The sequence below is a fragment of the Cetorhinus maximus genome, chromosome 16, assembly GCF_964194155.1.
Source record: "Cetorhinus maximus chromosome 16, sCetMax3.hap1.1, whole genome shotgun sequence".
Classification (NCBI taxonomy): Eukaryota; Metazoa; Chordata; class Chondrichthyes; order Lamniformes; family Cetorhinidae; genus Cetorhinus; species Cetorhinus maximus.
In genome coordinates, this window is record NC_135894.1 from 70973108 (window position 1) to 70993624 (window position 20517).

At 44.1% G+C, this 20517-nt stretch overlaps 1 protein-coding gene across 8 annotated transcripts in view; it reads right to left on the reverse strand.

The window, feature by feature from the left end:
• The window catches only part of LOC144691685 (E3 ubiquitin-protein ligase DZIP3-like), a 113258-nt gene that overhangs the window by 48792 nt on the left and 43949 nt on the right, over positions 1 to 20517 (reverse strand). For all 8 annotated transcript variants that reach the window (XM_078560020.1, XM_078560024.1, XM_078560023.1 and 5 more), the window contains exons 8-12: positions 18739 to 18840; positions 17305 to 17397; positions 13127 to 13170; positions 5945 to 6054; positions 2493 to 2768 (exon numbers count right to left, since the gene is read on the reverse strand). In XM_078560020.1, the coding sequence (XP_078416146.1) occupies positions 2493 to 2768; positions 5945 to 6054; positions 13127 to 13170; positions 17305 to 17397; positions 18739 to 18840 (625 nt within the window). The remainder of the gene's footprint in view (positions 1 to 2492; positions 2769 to 5944; positions 6055 to 13126; positions 13171 to 17304; positions 17398 to 18738; positions 18841 to 20517) is intronic.

Here is a 20517-nt window from a genome sequence, read left to right on the forward strand (position 1 = left end):
TCCCCAATTCCCACTGACTCCAGTTTTGCCAGGGCTCCTTAATGACACACTTGGTCAAGTGCTGCCTTGATGTCAAGGACGGTTACTCTCATCTCACCTCCGGAGTTCGGCTCTTTTCTCCATTTTTGAGCCGAGGCTGTAATGAGGTCAGGAGCTGAGTGACCCTAGCAGAACCCAAACTGAGTGTCAGTAAGCAGGTTATTGCTAAGTAAATGCCACTTGATACACTGATGACCCCTTCCGTCACCTTACTGATGATTGAGAGTAGTTTGATGGGACGGTAATTGATTGGGTTGGATTTGTCCTGCTTTTTGTGTACAGGACATACCAGGCAATTTTCCACATAGCCAGGTAGATGCCAGTGTTGTAGCTGTACTGGAACAGCTTGGTTAGGGGTGCGGCAAGTTCTGGAGCAAAGTCTTCAGTACAGGTGCCGGAATATTGTCAGGGCCCACAGCCTTTGCTGTATCCAGTGCCTTCAGCCGTTTCTTCATATCACGTGGAGTGAATTGAATTGGCTGAAGACTGGCATTTGTGAAGCTGGGGGCCTCCAGAGGAGGCAGAGATGGATTATCCACTTGGCACTTCTGGCTGAAGATTGTTGCGAATGCTTCAGCCTTATCATTTGTACTGATATGCTGGGCTCCTCCAACATTGAGGATGGGGATATTTGTGGAGTCTCCTCCTCCAGTGACTTGTTTAATTGTCCACCACCATTCACAACTGCATATGGCAGGACTGCAGAGCTCAGATCTGATCTGTTGATTGTAGGATCGCTTAGCTCTGTCTATCTCTTGCTGATTATGCTGTTTGGCATGCAAGTAGTCCTGCGTTGTAACTTCAACATGTTGACACCTCATTTTTAGGTATGCCTGATACTGCTCCTGACATGCTCTCCTATACTCTTCATTGAACCAGGGTTGATCGCCTGGCTTGATGATAATGGTAGAGTGCGGAATATACCAGGCCATGAGATGACAGATTGTGGTTGAATACAATCCTGTTGCTGCTGATGGCCTACAGCGCCTCATGGTTGCCCAGGTTTGGGTTGGTTGATCTGTTCGAAATGTCTCCCATTTAGCACAGTGGTAGTGCCACACAACACGATGGAGGGTATCCTCAATGTAAAGACGGGACTTCGTCTCCACAAGGACTGTGTGGTGGTCACTTCCATCGATACTGTCATGGACAGATGCATCTGTGACAAGCAGGTTGGTGAGGATGCGGTGAAGTGTGTTTTTCTCTCACTACCTGCCAGAGACCCAGTCTATCAGCTATGTCCTTTCAGACTTGGCCAGCTCGGTCAGCAGTTGTGCTATCGAGCCACTCCTGGTGATGGACATTGAAGTCCCCCACCCAGAGTACATTTTGCACCCTTCCCACCATCAGTGCTTCCTCCAAGTGGTTCAACATGAAGGAGCACTGATTCATCAGCTGAGGGGCAGGGGGAGCAGGGGGCACTACTTGGTAATCAGCAGGAGGTTTCCTTGCCCATGTTTGACCTGATGCCATGAGACTTCATGAGGTCCGGAGTTGATGTTGAGGACTCCAGGGCAACTCCCTCCCGACTGTATACCACTGTGCCGCCACCTCTGCTGGGTCTTTTCTGCCGGTGGGACAGGGCATACCCAGGGATGGTGATGGTGGTGTCTGGGGCATGATCTGTAAGGTATGATTCTTTGAGTATGGCTATGTCAGGCTGTTACTTGACTAGTCTGTGAGACAGCTCTCCCAATCTTGGCACAAGCCCCCAGGTGTTAGTAAGGAGGACTTTGCAGAGTCGACAGGGCTAAGTTCGTCATTGTCATTTCTGGTGCCTAGGATGATGCCAGATGGTCCATCCAGTTTCATTCCTTTTTATTGGCTTTTGCAGAGGGCAGCTAAGAGTCAACCACATTGCTTTGTGGCAGTAGTCACATGTAGGACAGGCCAGGCAAGAATGGCAGATTTCCTTCCCTAAAGGACATTAGTGAACCAGGTGGGTTTTTACAACAATTGACAATGTCACTTTTAATTCTAATTCAAATTCCACCATCTGCCATGGTGGGATTCAAACTCAGGGGACTCTGAATTAGTCCAGTGACAACACCACTACACCACCACCTCCCCGGGAGAATAGATTTAAGATTATCACTGATTTCAGGGAAAGAAAAGCGGAGGAAAATAAATGTCTACGGCCTATATTGCGCTTAATGGTGATGATGTTTCAAGGTGAATGACTGTTACGAAACCAGATTTTGAATTGATACGACTTTTTGTGAGATGGAAGACATGAACAGATGACAAGATGGATGCGGATTCACAAGTTTGCAGAAGTCAAGCAGGAGGAGAAATATCCTGGATACTTCAACAACCCTAGCCTTGAAAGGGTTCCCAAAATCCATTTACATCAAACTTGTCAGTCTAATTAAAATGATGATTTCCATTCATGTCAAGAAGGCCTCTGTAGTATGGTCAACTCAGCATAGGGAAAATTAAAACACAAATCTTACCCAGTTCCAAAATAAATGTTATCCATTCCTTTAGTTCTGAGTGATTAGAAAGATCCTCATCTTTAAACAGAATTAAGAATTGGCGGATTTTAAAATTGCAGTTCCATCCCAAAACATGGTCTAGAATCATTTCTGCAGTAATTTCACTGCTTTTCTCCATTAATGCTTCTTTCAAGCCACAACGGATCATTAGTTCAGACACTTCTCCGGTTTCAACAATTACATTTTCGATCAACTTTCTTTTCAGAGTGACTTCACGGAACAGGCGACACTTATCTGCAAGAAGCGACAGAATTTGCTAAACTTAAGTTATACAATAAAAGTCATATGTATATTCACATATACAAACATTTATCAAGTAAACCGCTGTTGAAAACACCCCCCATTTTACATTCCTTTTCATTGGAATGTAGTGTGACAAGTATAATCAAGCCCGCTGAATGTACTACGTTGGTGTTTCAAACAGATGTATCATACTGCAGCTGCATATTAGGTTGATTCTAGAATTACCACTTTATGGTCTTTTTGAAAATGATAAACAACAGTAATACCCTGTAAATTTCTGTTATCATTGAAGTATCATATCTCAAAGAGTTGGAAACTCACAAACCCATTTTGCATGCATAGATGCGCATCTGCATGATGTAAATTAATAAGTGGAACTCAGCAAGTCCTCTTCAACTTTAATTCAATGAAATTTCATACAATGCCTACTGAACAAATATTTCCTGGTAATTTCCACAAATTTATTTCCTATAATGACATCAATACTAAGATCACAGACAATAACTGTTAGTACAAAAACAACTAAATAGAATAATTTCCCCAAAACTCCTCAAACCAAAGAAAATTAGAACTACACCCATTTATATAACAAAGATTTTTTTTGAAAATCTAGAACAAATAATGGATGCAATGACAAGGCATGAATGAAAATTGACCTAAAAGCAATGTTACTGCAGGTTACACATCATGTTTAAATTGATCCCTAGCTACTATTTGATATATAGCGTGACATGTTTATTCTTATAGAATGCAGTGGTCCAGTGCACCTGGTTTTGGTGGGAGTGTAGGGCAAATGTGAAATTAAAAAAGGGAAACCTCCAGTAACCACAGTTATTTGGAGCATATTTAGTGCTAGAATCTCATGATATTAGGCAAACTAAAGAGCTAATCTTTGAACAAATGATTCATTGCATTAACTAGACCTTTAAAACACAAGACAAAAAAATGTGATAAAACCCACTCTGGACCAGCACAGCGTTTCTGCAACAAAATAAAATTATGACTCATTATTATTTAATTATACTGTGAACTAAGAGCTGCTACACGTGCAAGGGAACAGAGAGATGAAGCATGCAACACCCTAATGTTCTGTAGTACAAGTTCGCACTCACTGGGCTGGATTTTGTAGATGTGACTCAAGTCCTGCCGCCAGAGTTGAAATGGAAAGCAAGGCCACTTTAGCCAACGTCAGGACCCTGGGGCAGCATCTAGCCATGGTGGCCAATTAAGTGGCCACCGCTGGGGGTGCCATCCAGTTAAGGAGGGTGGCCCGTGCCCAACAGCTGTCAGTCAATCACAAGGCCAGCAGCTCAGCAGCGCCATGCTAAAGGTGGCCATTGGTGAGGCTGTAGTTGCAGGATGAGCAAGCATGCCTCAATGGCCAGGTGCTCTCTAAGAATCTGAAATACTGTTGAGGAATGCCAGGGCCAGGCAGCCATGCCTAGGTGATTGGGGCAGTTCATGTGGTTAGATATTTGAAGGTGACAGAACAAATCAAGAGTAATTAATGAAGCATATGGGATCTTGGGGGCTTCATAAATAAAGGTATTGAGTCCAAAAGCAAGGAGTTATGCTGAATCCCTGGTTAGGCCATAAATGGTGTAGTGTGCCCAGTTCTAGTCACCGCACTTTAGGAAGGATATGAGGGTCCTTCAGAGGATGCAGAGATTTACCAGAATAGTTCCAGTGATAAGGAAATTTAGCTACAAGATTAGGTTGGAGAAGCTGAGGTTGTTCTCCTGGGAGCAAAAGGAAGTTGAGGGGAGATCTAATAGAAGTGTACATGATTATGACAGGTTTAGGTAAGACAGGCAAAGAAAAGCTGTTTTGATTAGTTGATTGTATGAGGACAAGGGAACACAATTTAAGAATTGGGCAAGAGATGCAGCGGGGGGGAATGTGAGGAAGAACCTTTTTATGCAGCGAGTGGTAATGACTTGGAACTTGCAGCCTATGAAGGCAGTGGAAGCAGAGATTATTAATAATTTCAAAAGGAAACTGGATGGGCACTTGAGGGAACTAAATTTTCAGAGTTCCAGCTGAGGCAATGGTACTGATTAGACTGCCTACAGAGAGCCACGATGGACCTGATGGGCTGAATGGCCTCCTTCTGTGGCATAATAACCCCATGATTGTATTGCTCCCTTTACATGAGATACTCATGGTCTTTCTGTCATTTACGTAAGTCATCATATGTTGGAGTTTTAGATTATGCAAAATATCGCACCAATTTTATTAAAATCATGTGCAAAGTGCGTGGGGAGGAACTGGCGGGTGGGGAAGTTCCAAAGGTTAAGCTGAGAAAATTAAAATTATCTCCTGAAAACTGTGCAAACTTATAAGAAACTTTTAATACACCATGTAGCCAATAAGTTCTCCTCGACCAGTTTTGATCATCTCAGTGCGTAGGAGAAGAATTTTCCAGATTTGCTTTCCCTTAGTGGCCCTGGGTTTCTTCTGGGTTTTTTTGCCTCTGCCAGGTGCTTTCATGGAGGTTAGGAAATGTCTAGTCCTTATGCTCCCAGCACTATGGGTGTGGGGCAGCCTTGACTGACCAGCTAGTCTTTTCTTGCTTATTGTTTTTATATGTTCCAGGAAGGCAAGCACAAAGGTAAGTTCCTTTTTTCTCTTCAAAAATCCCTTTCCTAACCTATTCCCTACATGTGAACAGTGAATGCACTCCAAAAGTACTTAAATTGGTTGTAAAGCAGTTTGAGGCACCCTAATGTTTTGAAAGGCGCTATATAAATAGAAGTCTTCCCTTTTTTCTTCATTCCACCATCTGAACAACAACTTCCCGGTTGTATATTAAATACATATAAAACGTACTAAGGCACTTCATAGAAACATAATCAGACAAAAAAACTGACACTAAACCAAAGAGGGTATTATGAAAGGGTGATCAAAGTGATAGATTTTAAGGAAGATCTTAAGGAGGAGAGTTAGGTTCAGGGTGCTTAGGGCTTAGACAACTGAAGGTACACTCATCAATCATAGGGCTAAGAAAGTGAGCAATGCACAAGGCCAGAGATGAAGGAATGCAGAATTCTCTGATCTGGGGTTGGCTATGGAGATAAGAGTGAAGCCATAAAGGGATTTAAATACAAGGCTAAGAACTGGAAAGGAAAATAGCCATACTAGAATGATTAACGTTAGAGCAGGCAAACCTGTCAGTAGAGATGAATCTGCACTTTTCTCTTCCTTTCCTATCTCAGTGTCATTCTGCTTATTACTTTCACTGGGTTCCTCCAGGGCACCCGCTTTTCGTTCATTTTTTCTATAAAAGAACAAAATATTAGGTCAAAAGGATACCCAACTTCTCTTTTGTAAAACAAGTTGAATATATTGAATCGATTTATAAGACACAGATCTAAGCTTAGCACCCTAATTCAGGGATCAAAATAGGATACAGTTTTGCAGGTTAATAATGACTGATTCTGGCCTGTTGAATTTTGCCTTGTAATGCTCTTTGATACATTTTATTACAGTAAAGGTATTATATAAATAGCTGTAAGGTGTGACATAAATACAAGTTGTTGTTATTCTCCACTTTTGAACCTTTCACTGTCACGTGAATTTGTAAATGCTCTATTGCCATGTTATACCATATAAAGTTCTATACCTGGTACAAATCAGTAGGGAAAAAGTGTACATGGAGGGGGAAGAAGAAGTAAAATTTCCATAAGGGCTTTAGGGCATTAAGCATGCAGATGATTCAAATATTTGTTACATTTTTGAGTCTTTTCTATCCTTCTTACTCTAGATTATTTTGCCCCCCCCCCCCATCTTAGACACTCTCGTGAGCAAATCCCAACTCCTCAGATCTTCGAAGTGTCTCTCCTAGCCTTGAGATAAAGGTAAAAACTGAACTAAATTAAACTTTTGGAAAAACTGCTATCTGGTAAGCAAAGTGTGAGAAGTGATTCAAAGTCCCCAGTGGCAACAAGAAAAAAAACAATCAAAAGACCCATCTGTGGAAAAAGAAAATCACTGCATCTTCAGATTAACATTTCCCATTTACTAAAACACAATAAATGAGCTGGCAATTACCACAAAAGCAGCTAACTAAAATGGTTTATTTTTAAATCAAAACAAAAATTGCTGGAAATATTCAGCTAAGAGTCATAACGTACTCGAAGCGTTAACTCTGTTTCTCTCTCCACAGATGCTGCCAGACCTGAGTTGTTCCAGCACTTTTTTCTTTATTATTTCAGATCTCCAGCATCCACAGTATTTTGGTTTTATTTTTAAATCAAACTGCTTTGAGGTACCATATACTTGCTCCCAAGCCCTTGTCTGCTCCATCAGGTTTTGCTACACTGTGTAAGTTAACCCAGAGCTGAACTTCAAATCCATATCTATTCATTCCATGTAATTCTGTCTCTAATACTTTTTGCCTTTATCTACTTTGATTTCATTGATTAAACTCTTTGTCACATCAAGACTCAACTTCTAAAACATTCTCTTCCCTACATCAGCTCAGACTTATGTAAAATTCTGTCACCAATGGGCAGAATCTTCTCTGAATTGCACTAAGTGTGGTAGCAGGTGTGAAAAAAGACGATTTTCCCTCAGGCCGCAATGGCGGGTTGTTGCACCACATTATCTGCTTCCCGGCGCGTCCCGCCTCATTCATAATACACGCATGGGAAACATGCCGGATCGCTGGCGAGCAGGCTCAGATTTGCCCGCCACACCAGCCCTTCCTCGCTCTGGACGTCATATTTAAAGTGCACCAGTGCGCAGCCTACACCATGTCTTCAGGCCAGGACTGCTCCAGGCAACAGATGGCCCCGAAAACCAGTAAGACAGCAGCACCCAAATTTAGTGACGCCTCATTGGGGCACTTGCTGGATGCCACTGAGGCTCAGTTCTCTACCTCCCACTCTGGCCGCAGGAAGTCCACCAGAGTCACCATTCCGGCCTAAGAGGCGGTGGCAGCAGCGGTCAGCGCCAACAGAGAGGAGGGCAGGCATCCAGTGCAGGAAGAGGATGAATGCTCTCATCCGTTCTACCAGGGTAAGTTACCCACCTCATCACTCGCAACGCACACTCCCAAACCCATCACACACCCACAGGGATCTCACACCTCAAGGGACAACACCACTAACTCTTACACACACCCTCAAATCACCAGCAGGTTCACGTTCTCATCCCGTCCATGGCTCTGCTCACACTCTCTCCATCTCTGTTCATGCAGGAGAAGCTTGCTCACAACAGGAGGGAGAGGTTCCAGACTGGGGGGTGGGAGGGGTGGAGTGGCTGACATTAGGCCGCTCATTACTTTGAGGAGCATGTCATTGCGCTGGCTGGCGAGGGCATGGATTGTACCCTCAACGGCGGTGAGGTCGACAGCGAACACCCAAGTGAGGATAGTACGGCAGTTCCCTCTCTCTCAGCGCAACTGAGAGTGCTCTCTCTCCTGCTTTTGACTCTGCTGCCATGCACTAATTATCTCTACTTTGGTTCACAGGGAGCTCTGCCAAATGACCAACACCCTCAGCCAGCCAGTCCCTCAGCTCCATCTACGTCCTCACCTCCAGACAAGAGGACATCTCCTCCATTGAACAGCTGGAAATAAGCAGCCTGGAAGACCCGTCACAGCGCTTACCCACACCCTACACCAGCGCAGAGACACACACCTCATTGCAACCTGGATGTAGAGCAGGCTCGGGTTTACAATCTGGTGGTCACTGCACGGACAAGTGTCCGCAGCAGGAGGAGGCAGGTTCAGGTGAGCTCCCCGGCATTTGGAAGATTGCTGGGGAAGGTCTGAGGTCTGAGTCAGATGACAAGGCTCTGGATTTGGCCTTCCAACTCATCATGGAGGGGGATATAGGGCGCAAAGGCGTGGGAACATCATGCAGAGCTGTTGGAAGCCCTCGACAGAGTGGCATGCAAGTCGAAGGAGTGCGTCCACCTGCTCTCTGATGAGGTGGTGCCCTCATGTGCATGCATGGAGGTCTCCAAGGGAAAGATGGCAGACATCAGGAAGGTCCTGGTCTAGGAGAGCATGGAGATGCGCGCAGACTTGCACTCCATCGCAGTAGCCATGGGCGAGTTCCTACAGTGGCAATGCGAGAGGGAAGCGGAGCACCTCGGCATCCCTTCAGATGCTCCATCTCCTCGAGGAGTCAGGTCAGGACCCTCAGGCACCCAAAGGGAGGAAGAGTGGCTGCTGGACACTCTTGGATCATCCACTCAGGAATCTCAGAGGCTGTCCGCTCTCTCCATGTCCCCTTTGCCTGTGACTCCCCTCAACCTCATCCACTGTCACCACAGAGGGGGCAGATGGCCCACAGGAGGACGGCCTAAGCAAGCAAGGGCCCTCCAGGCCTCGGCTCTCCAAAGGATGCACACCAAAGTCATCAAAGGCAACATGGCCAACCACTGCACAGGTTGTCTCCACCCCTGCGGCAGATGTCAGGGCAGGGGTGCCAGAAGTCAAAAAAGTTTAATCACAAGTGGTTGCGTGGGTGAACACATTTTGTCATTTTATAATCTGAAAATATATTCACTTTTACTGAGTAATGTGCAATGGTGTATTTCAACTTCATTTACGGGCTTTGTGAGTCCTCCCCCTGCATCCCCACCCCAACTAGCAGTTCATCTGCATGCAGCCAGACCTGGGGTGAATCTGGAGGAAGTGTGTGTGTGTGTGGCAGGGCCTTTTGGAGCCTCGTGCAAGCATTCTCCCACACATGTGGAGCCTTCCTCCGTCACACTCATCTCAATGTCCCGAGCATTTTCAATGCTGCCTGCTGGGGCTCTCTTTCAGTTGTCCATCTGAGCGGACCTGCATCTCTGCAGCCCATCCACCGATTTCACTCCCACACAGCGTCTGTGCCCGTCCAACACAAAGCTCCATTCACTTTCGATTTGTGTGATATGGTAGTTGTTAAGTTTCTGTTAAGTTCCCCCATAATTTCCTCCCCCAAGTCACCCATGTCTTTTCCCCCATCACAGTGGGCCCCCCAGCATCACCACCACCCCACCTACAGTCTGAATCCTTCTCCTTCAGGATGTCCAGGTGAACATGCACGTTACCTACCTTGGTGAGAATCCCACCCCATCCACACTGACCTTCCTGACCACCACCTTCCCACACTCATGGTCTGTGTCTGCCTCCATAACCCCAGCAACCACTCACGCCAGTCTTTCTACCGGTACCGACACGCTCTCACCCTCCCACCCTGCCGGCTCCTTCTGTCTCCTCTCACAATCACCATTCCATCTTACCACGTCCATCCTGAGTTCACTCCCCAGGAGGCTCACAATGATTCCACAGGCTCCTTCCTTGCATGTTCACCTGGACATTCTGGTCCCCTCCATTACAACTTCAACCCCTCACACCTCCAAACTTCAACCCCCAACACCGTCCCCACCACCTCACTATCTCACCACACCCCCCAGACTTCCTCTTCCACTCACACCTGGACCTTCCTCTCTTCCCCCCCCTCTTCCTTCATCGCTCATTATTACCTGCCCATGGCGAAGTCCCTGGAAGATGGCGCGAGCCCATGGTGAAGCCCCTGGAAGATGGCGCGAGCCCATGGCGAAGTCCCTGGCAGATGGCACGTGCCCATGGTGAAGCCCCTGGAAGATGGCGCGAGCCCATGGCGAAGTCCCTGGAAGATGGTGCAAGCCCATGGCGAAGTCCCTGGCAGATGGCACGAGCCCATGGCGAAGCCCCTGGCAGATGGCACGAGCCCATGGCGAAGCCCCTGGAAGATGGCGCGAGCCCATGGTGAAGTGCCTGGAAGATGGCGCGAGCCCATGGCGAAGCCCCTGGAAGATGGCGTGAGCCCATGGCGAAGCCCCTGGAAGATGGCGCGAGCCCATGGCGAAGTGCCTGGAAGATGGCGCGAGCCCATGGCGAAGCCCCTGGAAGATGGCGCGAGCCCATTGTGAAGCCCCTGGAAGATGGCGCGAGCCCATGGCGAAGTCCCTGGAAGATGGTGCAAGCCCATGGCGAAGCCCCTGGAAGATGGCGCGAGCCCATGGCGAAGCCCCTGGAAGATGGCGTGAGCCCATGGCGAAGTGCCTGGAAGATGGCGCGAGCCCATGGCGAAGCCCCTGGAAGATGGCGTGAGCCCATTGCGAAGCCCCTGGAAGATGGCGCGAGCCCATGGCGAATTCCCTGAAGTTCCGAAGTATCAGCGAAGTCCATGAAGATCCACGAAGATCCTCAGCGAAGTCGAAGCTGCTGTGTGGAGACCTCCCACCTTCTGAGAACTACTTTACAGTGGAGCCATGTGCATGAGGGATCCACACACCATGCAATGTATGTGTTCCTTCACGGTCTGGTAGCTGTTATTACCTGTCCATGGCGAAGTCCCTGGAAGATGACGCGAGCCCATGGTGAAGTCCATGCAATGTATGTGTTCCTCAATGGTCTAGTAGCTGTTGGCCTCCAGCATCATCTTCTCCACGGATGCGATCTGAGCAAGGCCCTAAAGGTAACTCCCAACTTATGCATGTCATGCTTGTCCAAACGTGTTCTGTACCGGCGTGTTTACCCACCAGCGTAACGGCAAATAGGTGTGGGAGGACGATTCCAATCAGGCCTTACTTTGCATCCCATGAGCGGGATGCAAATTGGTTTCACGCCGGCCTCCAGCGGTATTCGCGGTCCGCCACGGCGGAAGCCATCCACTGTGATTTCATGTCAGCGTGAAACCAATTTCTGTCCCTCCCTCCAAATTCTCTTCCCCCACCCGCCCTGACGCCTGCTGCAAACGGGAGCAGAAAATTCCGGCTCATATATTTAACTAACTTGATTGAATTTTTTGATGAGGGAACAGAAATAGTCGATGAGGGTAATGCAGTTGATATGATGACATGGCGTTTAATAAAGTGCCATATAATAGACTTGCCAGCAAAGTTGAAGCCCATGGAATTAAAGCAGAGTTGGCAGCATGGATTAGACGTTAAGTGAGTGACAGGAAACAAGAATGGGAATGAATGGTTGCTTTTCAGACTATAGGAAGATATAGTGTGAATTTCCCCGGGGGTCTGTACTTGGACCACTGCTTTTCTTGATAGATATTCATGACCTAGACTTGGATGTGCAGGGCAATTTCAAAATCTGCAGATGATACAAAACTTGAAAATACTGTGAACTGTGAGGAGAGATTAGTGATATAGGCTGGCTGGTGGAATGAGTGGACACGTGGCAGATGAAACTTGATGCAGAGAAGTGTGAAGTGATGCAATTTGCTAGGAAAAACAAGGCAAGGCAAAATAATGGGTACAATTCTAAAGTGGATGCAGGAAGAGAGAGGTATACGAGCACAATTTGTTGAAGAAAATGGCAAAAAGGCATATGGATCTTGGGCTTTGTAAATAGAGGCATTGAGTACAAAAGTAAGGATGTTATGGTAGATCTTTATGGTTTGACCTCAATTGGAGCAGTGTGTTCAATTCTGGGCACTGCACTTTAGTAAGGTTATGAAGGCTTTACAGAGGGTGCAGAAATTATTTAAGAGAATGGTTCCAAGGATTAGGGACTTCAGCAACGTGGATAGATTTGAGAAGCTGGGGTTTTTCTCCTTAGGGAAGAGAAGGTTGAGAAATTTGTTAGAAGTGGTCAAAATCATGAGGGATTTAGACAAGAGTCGATAGAGAGAAACTGTTCCTGGCGATGGAAAGCACCAAGGGATATGGGGAGAGAGTGGGAGTATGGCGTTGAGATAGAGGATCAGCCATGATCATATCCAATGTCAGAGCAGGCTTGAAGGGCTGAATGACTTAGTTCTGCTCCTATTTCCTATATTTCTAGAACCAGAGGACACTGATTTAAAAACTAATGGTGACAAGAGGAAAACATTTTTTATGCAGCAAGTAGTTAGGATCTGGAATGCAATACCTGAGAGTACAGTAGAGGCAGATTCAATTGTGGCTTAAAAGGGGGATTGGATAAGCGCCTGAAGAGAAAAGATTTGCAGGGCTACAAGGAAAGGGCGGATAAAGTGGGACTAGCTGAGTTGCCTTTGCAGAGAGCCAGTTTCCTTTGCCCATCATCCTGAGCTTCACTGACCTTGGCTTCAAATTCAAAATTTGATGGCTTTGCCACTTCTTCCCCACATGCTGTTCCAACCTTATATTCCAGCTGCACCCTACCATCCTCTGCTTCTCGCTTTCTATGCATTCCCACTACCATTGGCCTTCCCGCACTCTCTCAGCTCACGCCCTCTAGCTTTCCCAATCAAGCCCTGTGGCTTTACTACTCCTCCACATCAATTGTCCTTTTGGTAGATTTCTCTAATGTTCAAGATGTTTTCTCACATGTGATGCATTTATGATATTGAGCAAAAGACAAATGCAGTTTGTTCTTTTAAAATACTTACACAGCTGGAATTTGACGCGACGGATCTGGAATTTTGATTTCAAACTGCAAGAAAAATGTTTAGAAGTAAAAAAAGTTACAAGTTTAAAAAAAGACACAAGATAAAACACCAACTACAACCATTATACACATTATAGACTGTATCGGAATATAGCATTTCATAGAAAGGAAACATCTAAAAAAAAAGCTTCACAGGGAAAGATAAGTTCACAGGAAGAAAAGGAATATCAAAACACAGTTGATTTGTGATGATATTTGCCTTGCAATCTCTTGAGTAGAGTTTTCCAGAAACCATGATTCATAGTAACTGGAAGGTCAAGAGAAGATCAGAGGATGCATGAAATTGATTCATTAGGTCACAGGGAGATTCTGCAGGGACAAGCAGATAAGTAGGTGTGGGAGATTCTGCAGAAGGGGTTTTGGATCCAAGAGGTCTACTTCAGCAGAGGTTTCTAAGGATTAATGGAGGAGGACATATGAGAAATCAAATCTTGTGAACGTAAAAGTGAGAATTAGGATTCAACATTGCTGGGGAAAGGTAGGGGCATAAGCACCCAGTGCACCAGAGGGAGAATAAAGTGATTTTGTCAGCAAACAGATAAGGGATAAAAAAAAAACCTCATCTCAGGGTTGAACATGAGCATGGAGGCAGGGATGTTATGGAGAGTTGGCACTAGAGGCCTGTAGCTTTTGACAAAAGCCATAAGGCAAAAATGGCTTCAGTTTTGCTAATGTTGAACTAAAGAAAATTTCAACTCATCCAGATTTTGATGTTGCACAAACAGTCATTATGATTAGCAACAATCTTACAGGCAATGTTGGTGCATGCATGTGTAACCCCTTTGTGCTTGTGAATGAGATAGATTATGACTAGATGGAGGCCACAGGTGGAACCCTAGAACATGTTGATGTGGCCATGCAGATACAAGGGAGAAAACAATAGACATACGGTGCCAAGAAGATGAGTCACAGCAAACAGGGAGACAGCAAATAAGTTCAACTTTTCACATCATGTGAGATTTAAGAGAGAAACAATTAAGAAGCTCTAAACCAAAGTAGATTCTGCAATTTAGGAAAATTGCCTTGGGCAAAAGAGATTGTCTAAATAACGCAGATTACAAAAAGCTCCAAAAAGATGCCAGAGACAAAACTCAGACTTAAACACAGAAATTTAGAAAATAGAAGCGGGAGTAAGTCATTCTGCCCTTTGAGCCTGTTCCACCATTCAATATGATCATGGCTGATCCTTTATCTCAACACCATACTCCTGCGCTCTCCCCATACCCCTTGATGCCTTTAGAGTCTAGAAATCTATTTGCTTCTTAAATATACTCAGTGACTTGGCCTCCACAGCCCTCTGTGGTAGAGAATTTCACAGGTTCACCACCCTCAGAGTGAAGAAGAAGTTTCTCCTCATCTCAGTCCTAAATGGCCTACCACGTATCCTGTGACTGTGACCCCTTGTTCTAGACTCCCTCCAGCCACAGGAAACATCATTCCTGCATCCAGTCTGTCCAGCCCGGTCAAAATTTTTATACATTTCAATGAGATAATCCCTCATTCTTCTAAACTCCAGTGAATACAGGCCTAGTCGACCCAATCTCTCCTCATATGACAATCCTGCCATCCCAGGAATCAGTCTGGTAAACGCACGCTGCACCCGCTCAACGGCAAGCTTTTCCTTTCTTAGGTAAGGAGACCAAAACTGCACACAAAACTCCAGGTGTGGTCTCACCAAGGCCCGGTACAGCTGCAGTAAGACATCCTTGTTCCTGTACTCAAGTCCTTTTGCAATGAAGGCCAACATACTATTTGACTTCTTAACTGCTTGCTGCACCTGCATGCCTGCTTTCAGTGATTGCTGTACAAGGAGACCCAGGTCGCTTTGTACATCAATATTTCCCAATCTATCACCATTTAAATAATACTCTACCGTTCTGTTTTTCCTACCAAAGTGGATAACTTCACACTTACCCACCTTATACTGCATCTGCCATGTATTTGCCCACTTGCTCAACTTGTCTAAATCGTTTTGGAGCCTCTTAACATCCTCCTCACCACTCACATTCCCACCAAGTTTCGTGTTGTCAGCGAACTTGGAAATATTACATTTGGTTCCCCCATCCAAATCATTGATATATAATGTGAATAGCTGGGGCCCAAGCACTGATCCCTGCGATACCCCACTGGTCACTGTCTGCCACTCCAAAAAAGATGCATTTATTCCTACACTCTGCTAACCAATTCTCAATCCATGCCAATATATTACCCCCAATTCTATGTGCTTTAATTTTACACACTAAGCTCTTATGTGGGACTTTATCAAAAGCTTTCTGAAAATACAAATACACCACATCCACTGGTTCTTCCTTATCTATTCTGCTAGTTACATCCTCAAAAAACTCCAGTCGGTTTGTCAAACATGATTTCCCTTTCATAAATCCATGTTGACTTTGTCTAATCCAGCTGATATTTTCTAAGTGTCCTGTTATCACATCCTTTATAATAGACTCTAGCATTTTCCCTACTACTGATGTTAGGCTAACCGGTCTGTAATTCCCTGTTTTCTCCCTCCCTCCTTTTTTTTAAATAATGGGATTACATTTGCCACACTCCAATGTGCTCGGACTGATCCAGAATCTACAGAATTTTGGAAGATGGCAACCAATGCAACTATTTCCATGGCCACCTCCTTTACTACCTTGGGTGTAGATTATCAGGCCCTGAGGATTTATTGGCTTTCAATTCCATTAATTTTTCCAGCACTTTTTTTTTCAGTAATACTAATTTCCTTCAATTCCTCCTTCTCACTAGACCCATGGTTCCCTAAGCATTTCCAGGAAGTTATTTGTGTTTTCCTCCCTGAAGATGAACTAAAGTGTTATTTAATTGTTCTGCCATTTCCTTGCTCACCATAATTATTGTCGCGTTTCGGACTGTAAGGGACCCACACTTGTCTTCACCAGTCTTTTTCTTTTTACATACTTATAGAAGCTTTAACACTCCGCTTTTATGTTCCTTGCAAGTTTACTCTCACACTCTATTTTTCCCCTCTTAATCGATCTCTTGGTCCTCCTTTGCTGAATTCTAAACTGCTCCCAATCCTCGGGTTTGCTACTTTTTTTAGCAACTTTATATGACTCCTCTTTGGATCTAATACTGTCATTAATTTCTTTTGCTAGCCACGGTTGGGCTGCTTTTCCTGTTGTGTTTTTGCACCAGAAAGGAATGTATAACTGTTGCAATGCATACATTCATTCCTTAAATATTAGTCACTGACTATCCACTGTCATATCTTTTAATGAAGTTCTCCAATCTATCTTAGCCAACGCACGCCTCATATCTTCGTAGTTTTCTTTGTTTAAATTTAGCAGCCTAGTTTCGGATCGGACTACTTCGGCTTTCCATCCTAATGGAGAAATCTATGATGTTATGGTCACTGTTCCCTTAAAGGACCGCACACAACAAGATTATTAATTAACCCTTCTCAGTGCACAATACCAAATCTAGAATAGCCTATTCCCTAGCTGGTTCGTTGAAGTACTGGTCTAAAAAAAAACCATCTCGTACACACTCCAGGAATTCATCCATCACAGTGTTATTGCTAATTTGGTTTGCCCAGTCTATATGTAGATTAAAGTCACCCATGATTATTGTAGCACCCTTGTTACATGCATCTCTAATTTCCAGTTTAATGCTGTCCCCTACCTTACCACTGCTGTTTAGAGGCCTATAGACAACTCCCACTAATGTTTTTTCCACCCCTTGTTGCTTCTTAGTTCCACCCAGACTGATTCTACATCTAGATTTTCTAAGCCAATATCCTCTCTCACTATTGCACTGATTTCATCCTTAACTAACAAGGCCACCCCACCTCCTTTTCCTCTTTGCCTATCCTTCCTAAATATCAAGTACCCTGGGGATACCTAGGGATCAAACACAAAATCTGGCAGGAACCAGTAACAGACTGATTTCCAGCTATAATGCTGGGTTTAGTTTGGATCGGAACTTGCTGAAAAGTTCGCCTAGCTTGCTAGCCTCTATTCGGAAGAGGAACCCACATCCTGTGTAAGAATCAAAATGTGAAACTAGGCATGCATGAGGGGAGTGTTCTAAGTTCACTAATGCTACACATCCCTTTAACAGTCTAACATACCTAACAGTCTTGTAGGTTCTTACCTCAGTCTGTGTGCTTCCTGAAGCATTGTGAATCACACATTTTATGATAAGACCTTTACAATCACTGCTCATACATTTCATTAAACAGAAATCCTGAAATATATAAAAATAAATTAACTTAAGTTATTTTAATATGAAATATATCAAAACAAATGCAAAATAAAACTTGGGCCAGATTTTTGCAGTCAGGAAGAACTCCACAGTCCTTTAAAAATGGCAGTGGGACCTGGATGCAGAAGTCCCGCCTCCATTTCCGACAGATCCTATTTTTGCTGGTGGGGGAAGGGGGCCAAGGCATGATTCACACAGGCGGGAAACCCAAACTCAACAGGGCCAATTGAACTTAGTGCTGTGTTCAAACGGACCCCATTTTGGGTTTTCCAAGGACCTTAATTCACTATGGGAGTCACAAATTGATGGAATAAATGTACACGCTCTTGAAGGGCAGCTAAGATCTGTTTAAGTGCCATGATATGAAATGTTTTAAAATTCCCTTCTTTTTAAACTTGAAAAAAAATAGGCTCAAGCTGTCAGTGAGAGTTTAAAAAAAGTCTACTGGACTGCTTTGATTGACAGGCCATCTGGTATAGGTTAGAAAAAAAACACAACTACCTGTTCCACAATTTCAAGAGAGTTTTTTGTTGACATTTCCTAAGGGATGTTAATATGAATGCTTGGCTGAGTCTCAAAACACAAAGCACTTGCAGGGGTCTCTGAGTTCACAGTTTGATTGACAGTTTAAAAGAAGATATTAAGGAGTTAGCTGTCTTTGATGTGGCTATGGAATAGATATATATGGTTGCTTTTATAACAGATTAACCACTGCAGGAGGTTTAAAAGCTTTGATTGGGTTTCTTGAATGGGAGGTTTTTTTTCACTATTAAGTGTATTAATGAGATTTCATCCATTTCCACAGGGCTCCTGAGGTCTGCCCATGGTGGATACTGGGAGATTGGCTATGGAAGTAGCATGAGGGTATGAAGGGGCATGACTTGGCATGGAGTAGGTGGGGGTTGAATGGTGAGGGCTAGAGAACCTAGCAGCTTCTAAAACAACTGGGGTGAAGTCCTAGAGAACAGAGGCAGGCCTTCTTATCAGCCTGCCTCAGTACTGGCACAATCCCTTGGCCCCTTACGATCTGCTTCTGGGACAAACTGGTCTGACCTGCAGTCTCCCCAGAGCGAAAATTTGGTCTAATTGAGCACTTTAAACCAAAGTGGGTTTGCCAAGTAGGGAAATTTCCCGACTCGAGCTACCCACCTTGGTAGTGAAAATTCTACCCTTGGTCTTCCTTGTCACCAGAAACTGTATTTGGGCTACAGGAGCAGCATTAGATCTAGCGTTGCGGAGTATTAGATTTGATTTCCTGCCCTCTTGCTTTCAACAACAGATAAATGAAAAAGGAAAGAGAAATTAAATTTGAATATTTCTTACCTGATTAGTTTTTCCACGATACTGAGAGTCCTTTAGCTTTTTCCAGCAAGTAGTGTGATAAGCTATCAAACAATTATTATCACAGCAAAGTTCAACATAGCCCTGAAACGAGACAAATTTACATGTGTTGATGTTTCAAATGTCAAAGATTTAAAAACAAATGTTCCTTGCTGTATTTTGGGAGGAATGCAGGAAAAGAGAGGAATAAGAAATTGAATTTTCAGAAACGTCTTGATAAAAAAAAAAGTGGCGGTTGAACTTTTAAGGAAATTAATATAATAGTACAAGCAGAAAATAGGGGAATAGACTTCCTGTTGATAACCAAACTGGGCCCATTCATAAGTAGTATGTCCTACAGCTCTGCTGGGTCCTTCATTGCTTTTATTACCGATCTTGAGGAATGCATGATAGCAATTTCAATGTACAACACGCTGTCCTTCAAATGTCTGGCAACCAAGTTTCTTCTCCTTTTAAATGTTTTCAAAATATGTTTATAATTTGCATATTGTTGAGAGGTTGGTAGATTTATGGCTTAGCCTGAATCAAACATAAATATAACTTTTGTGAATAAACCTTACATTGTGCTGCAATAGGATTTAATCTATATTTAGAGTAATGTGATGTCAAGAAAAGTCTCAGAAACAAATCATGAGTTATTTTTCCTCTCTGCAATGTTTTATTCAAGTAAACTAAGAGTAAAAATAATAGGAATGGTTGGTGGTATCTAGAGTTTGTGCAATATTCTTACATCTTTAAGGATTTTATTACGATCCAATGCAAACTGATGGGAATTAAGTTATGCACTTTTCTTTTTCTTTTGGCTTTTCCCATTTTACTTGGAGTTGCTACAATGCTGGTTGATCACCCTTCTCCATCTCCTCCCATTGTCACCCATTACTCTTCCAATCCCACTGCATTTAAGTCTCTCGCCACTGCATCCATCCATCTGATCTTAAGCCTTCTTCTTCCTGGCAGTCCAATCTCCATCATCTGCCTCACCATATTTCCTCTCTCTCTCTCCACAACAGATGATCATGCCACTTCAATCTCTTCTTTGCTACTTTCTTTGATGCTCCCACAATCTTTACTGACCCCCTTTCTCATTACTCCACACATCCATCTAAGCATCTGCATCTTATTAGTATCCAGTCATTGTTCCTCTCTTCTTGAGTTTCTTCACTATATAATAAAGCTGTTCTTTTCCTATAACACTCCACTGCACTTTCTCCAATTACTCCAACCAGAGCGAATCTGTTGCTTAATTTCCATTTCCATACTTCTATCTTCTGCCACCGCTTTCCCCAAACACTTGAATCTACTTACTTTCTCCAAGTCTTCATCCAGACTCCTTAAGTTTGATCCTCTTCTCTAGGCTCGAACTTGGAGTCCATAAATTGGGCCTTTGGTCTACTGTGGCTGGGTCAAATTCCTGTAGGTGTACCTGCGCCACATGAACTGCAGCGGTTCAAGAAGGCAGTTTGCCACCACCTTCTCAAGAGCAATTAGGGATTGGCAATAAATGCTGGCCAAGCTAGCGATGCCCACATCCCATGAATGTATCAAAAAAAATGATCTTCATACCCCTGTCAGCCAGTGCTTTTCTCCAATTCTCCAGATAATCGGTCATATTCTCATCATCCCCAACACATAGCTCAATGTCATCAGCAAACATCATTGACCACCTCACTTTCCACCTCACTTGTTCAGTTGGAACATTCATGACAATCAGCAATGGGAAGGTGCTCAATGCCAACCTTTGGTGTAATCCAACTTGGGCTT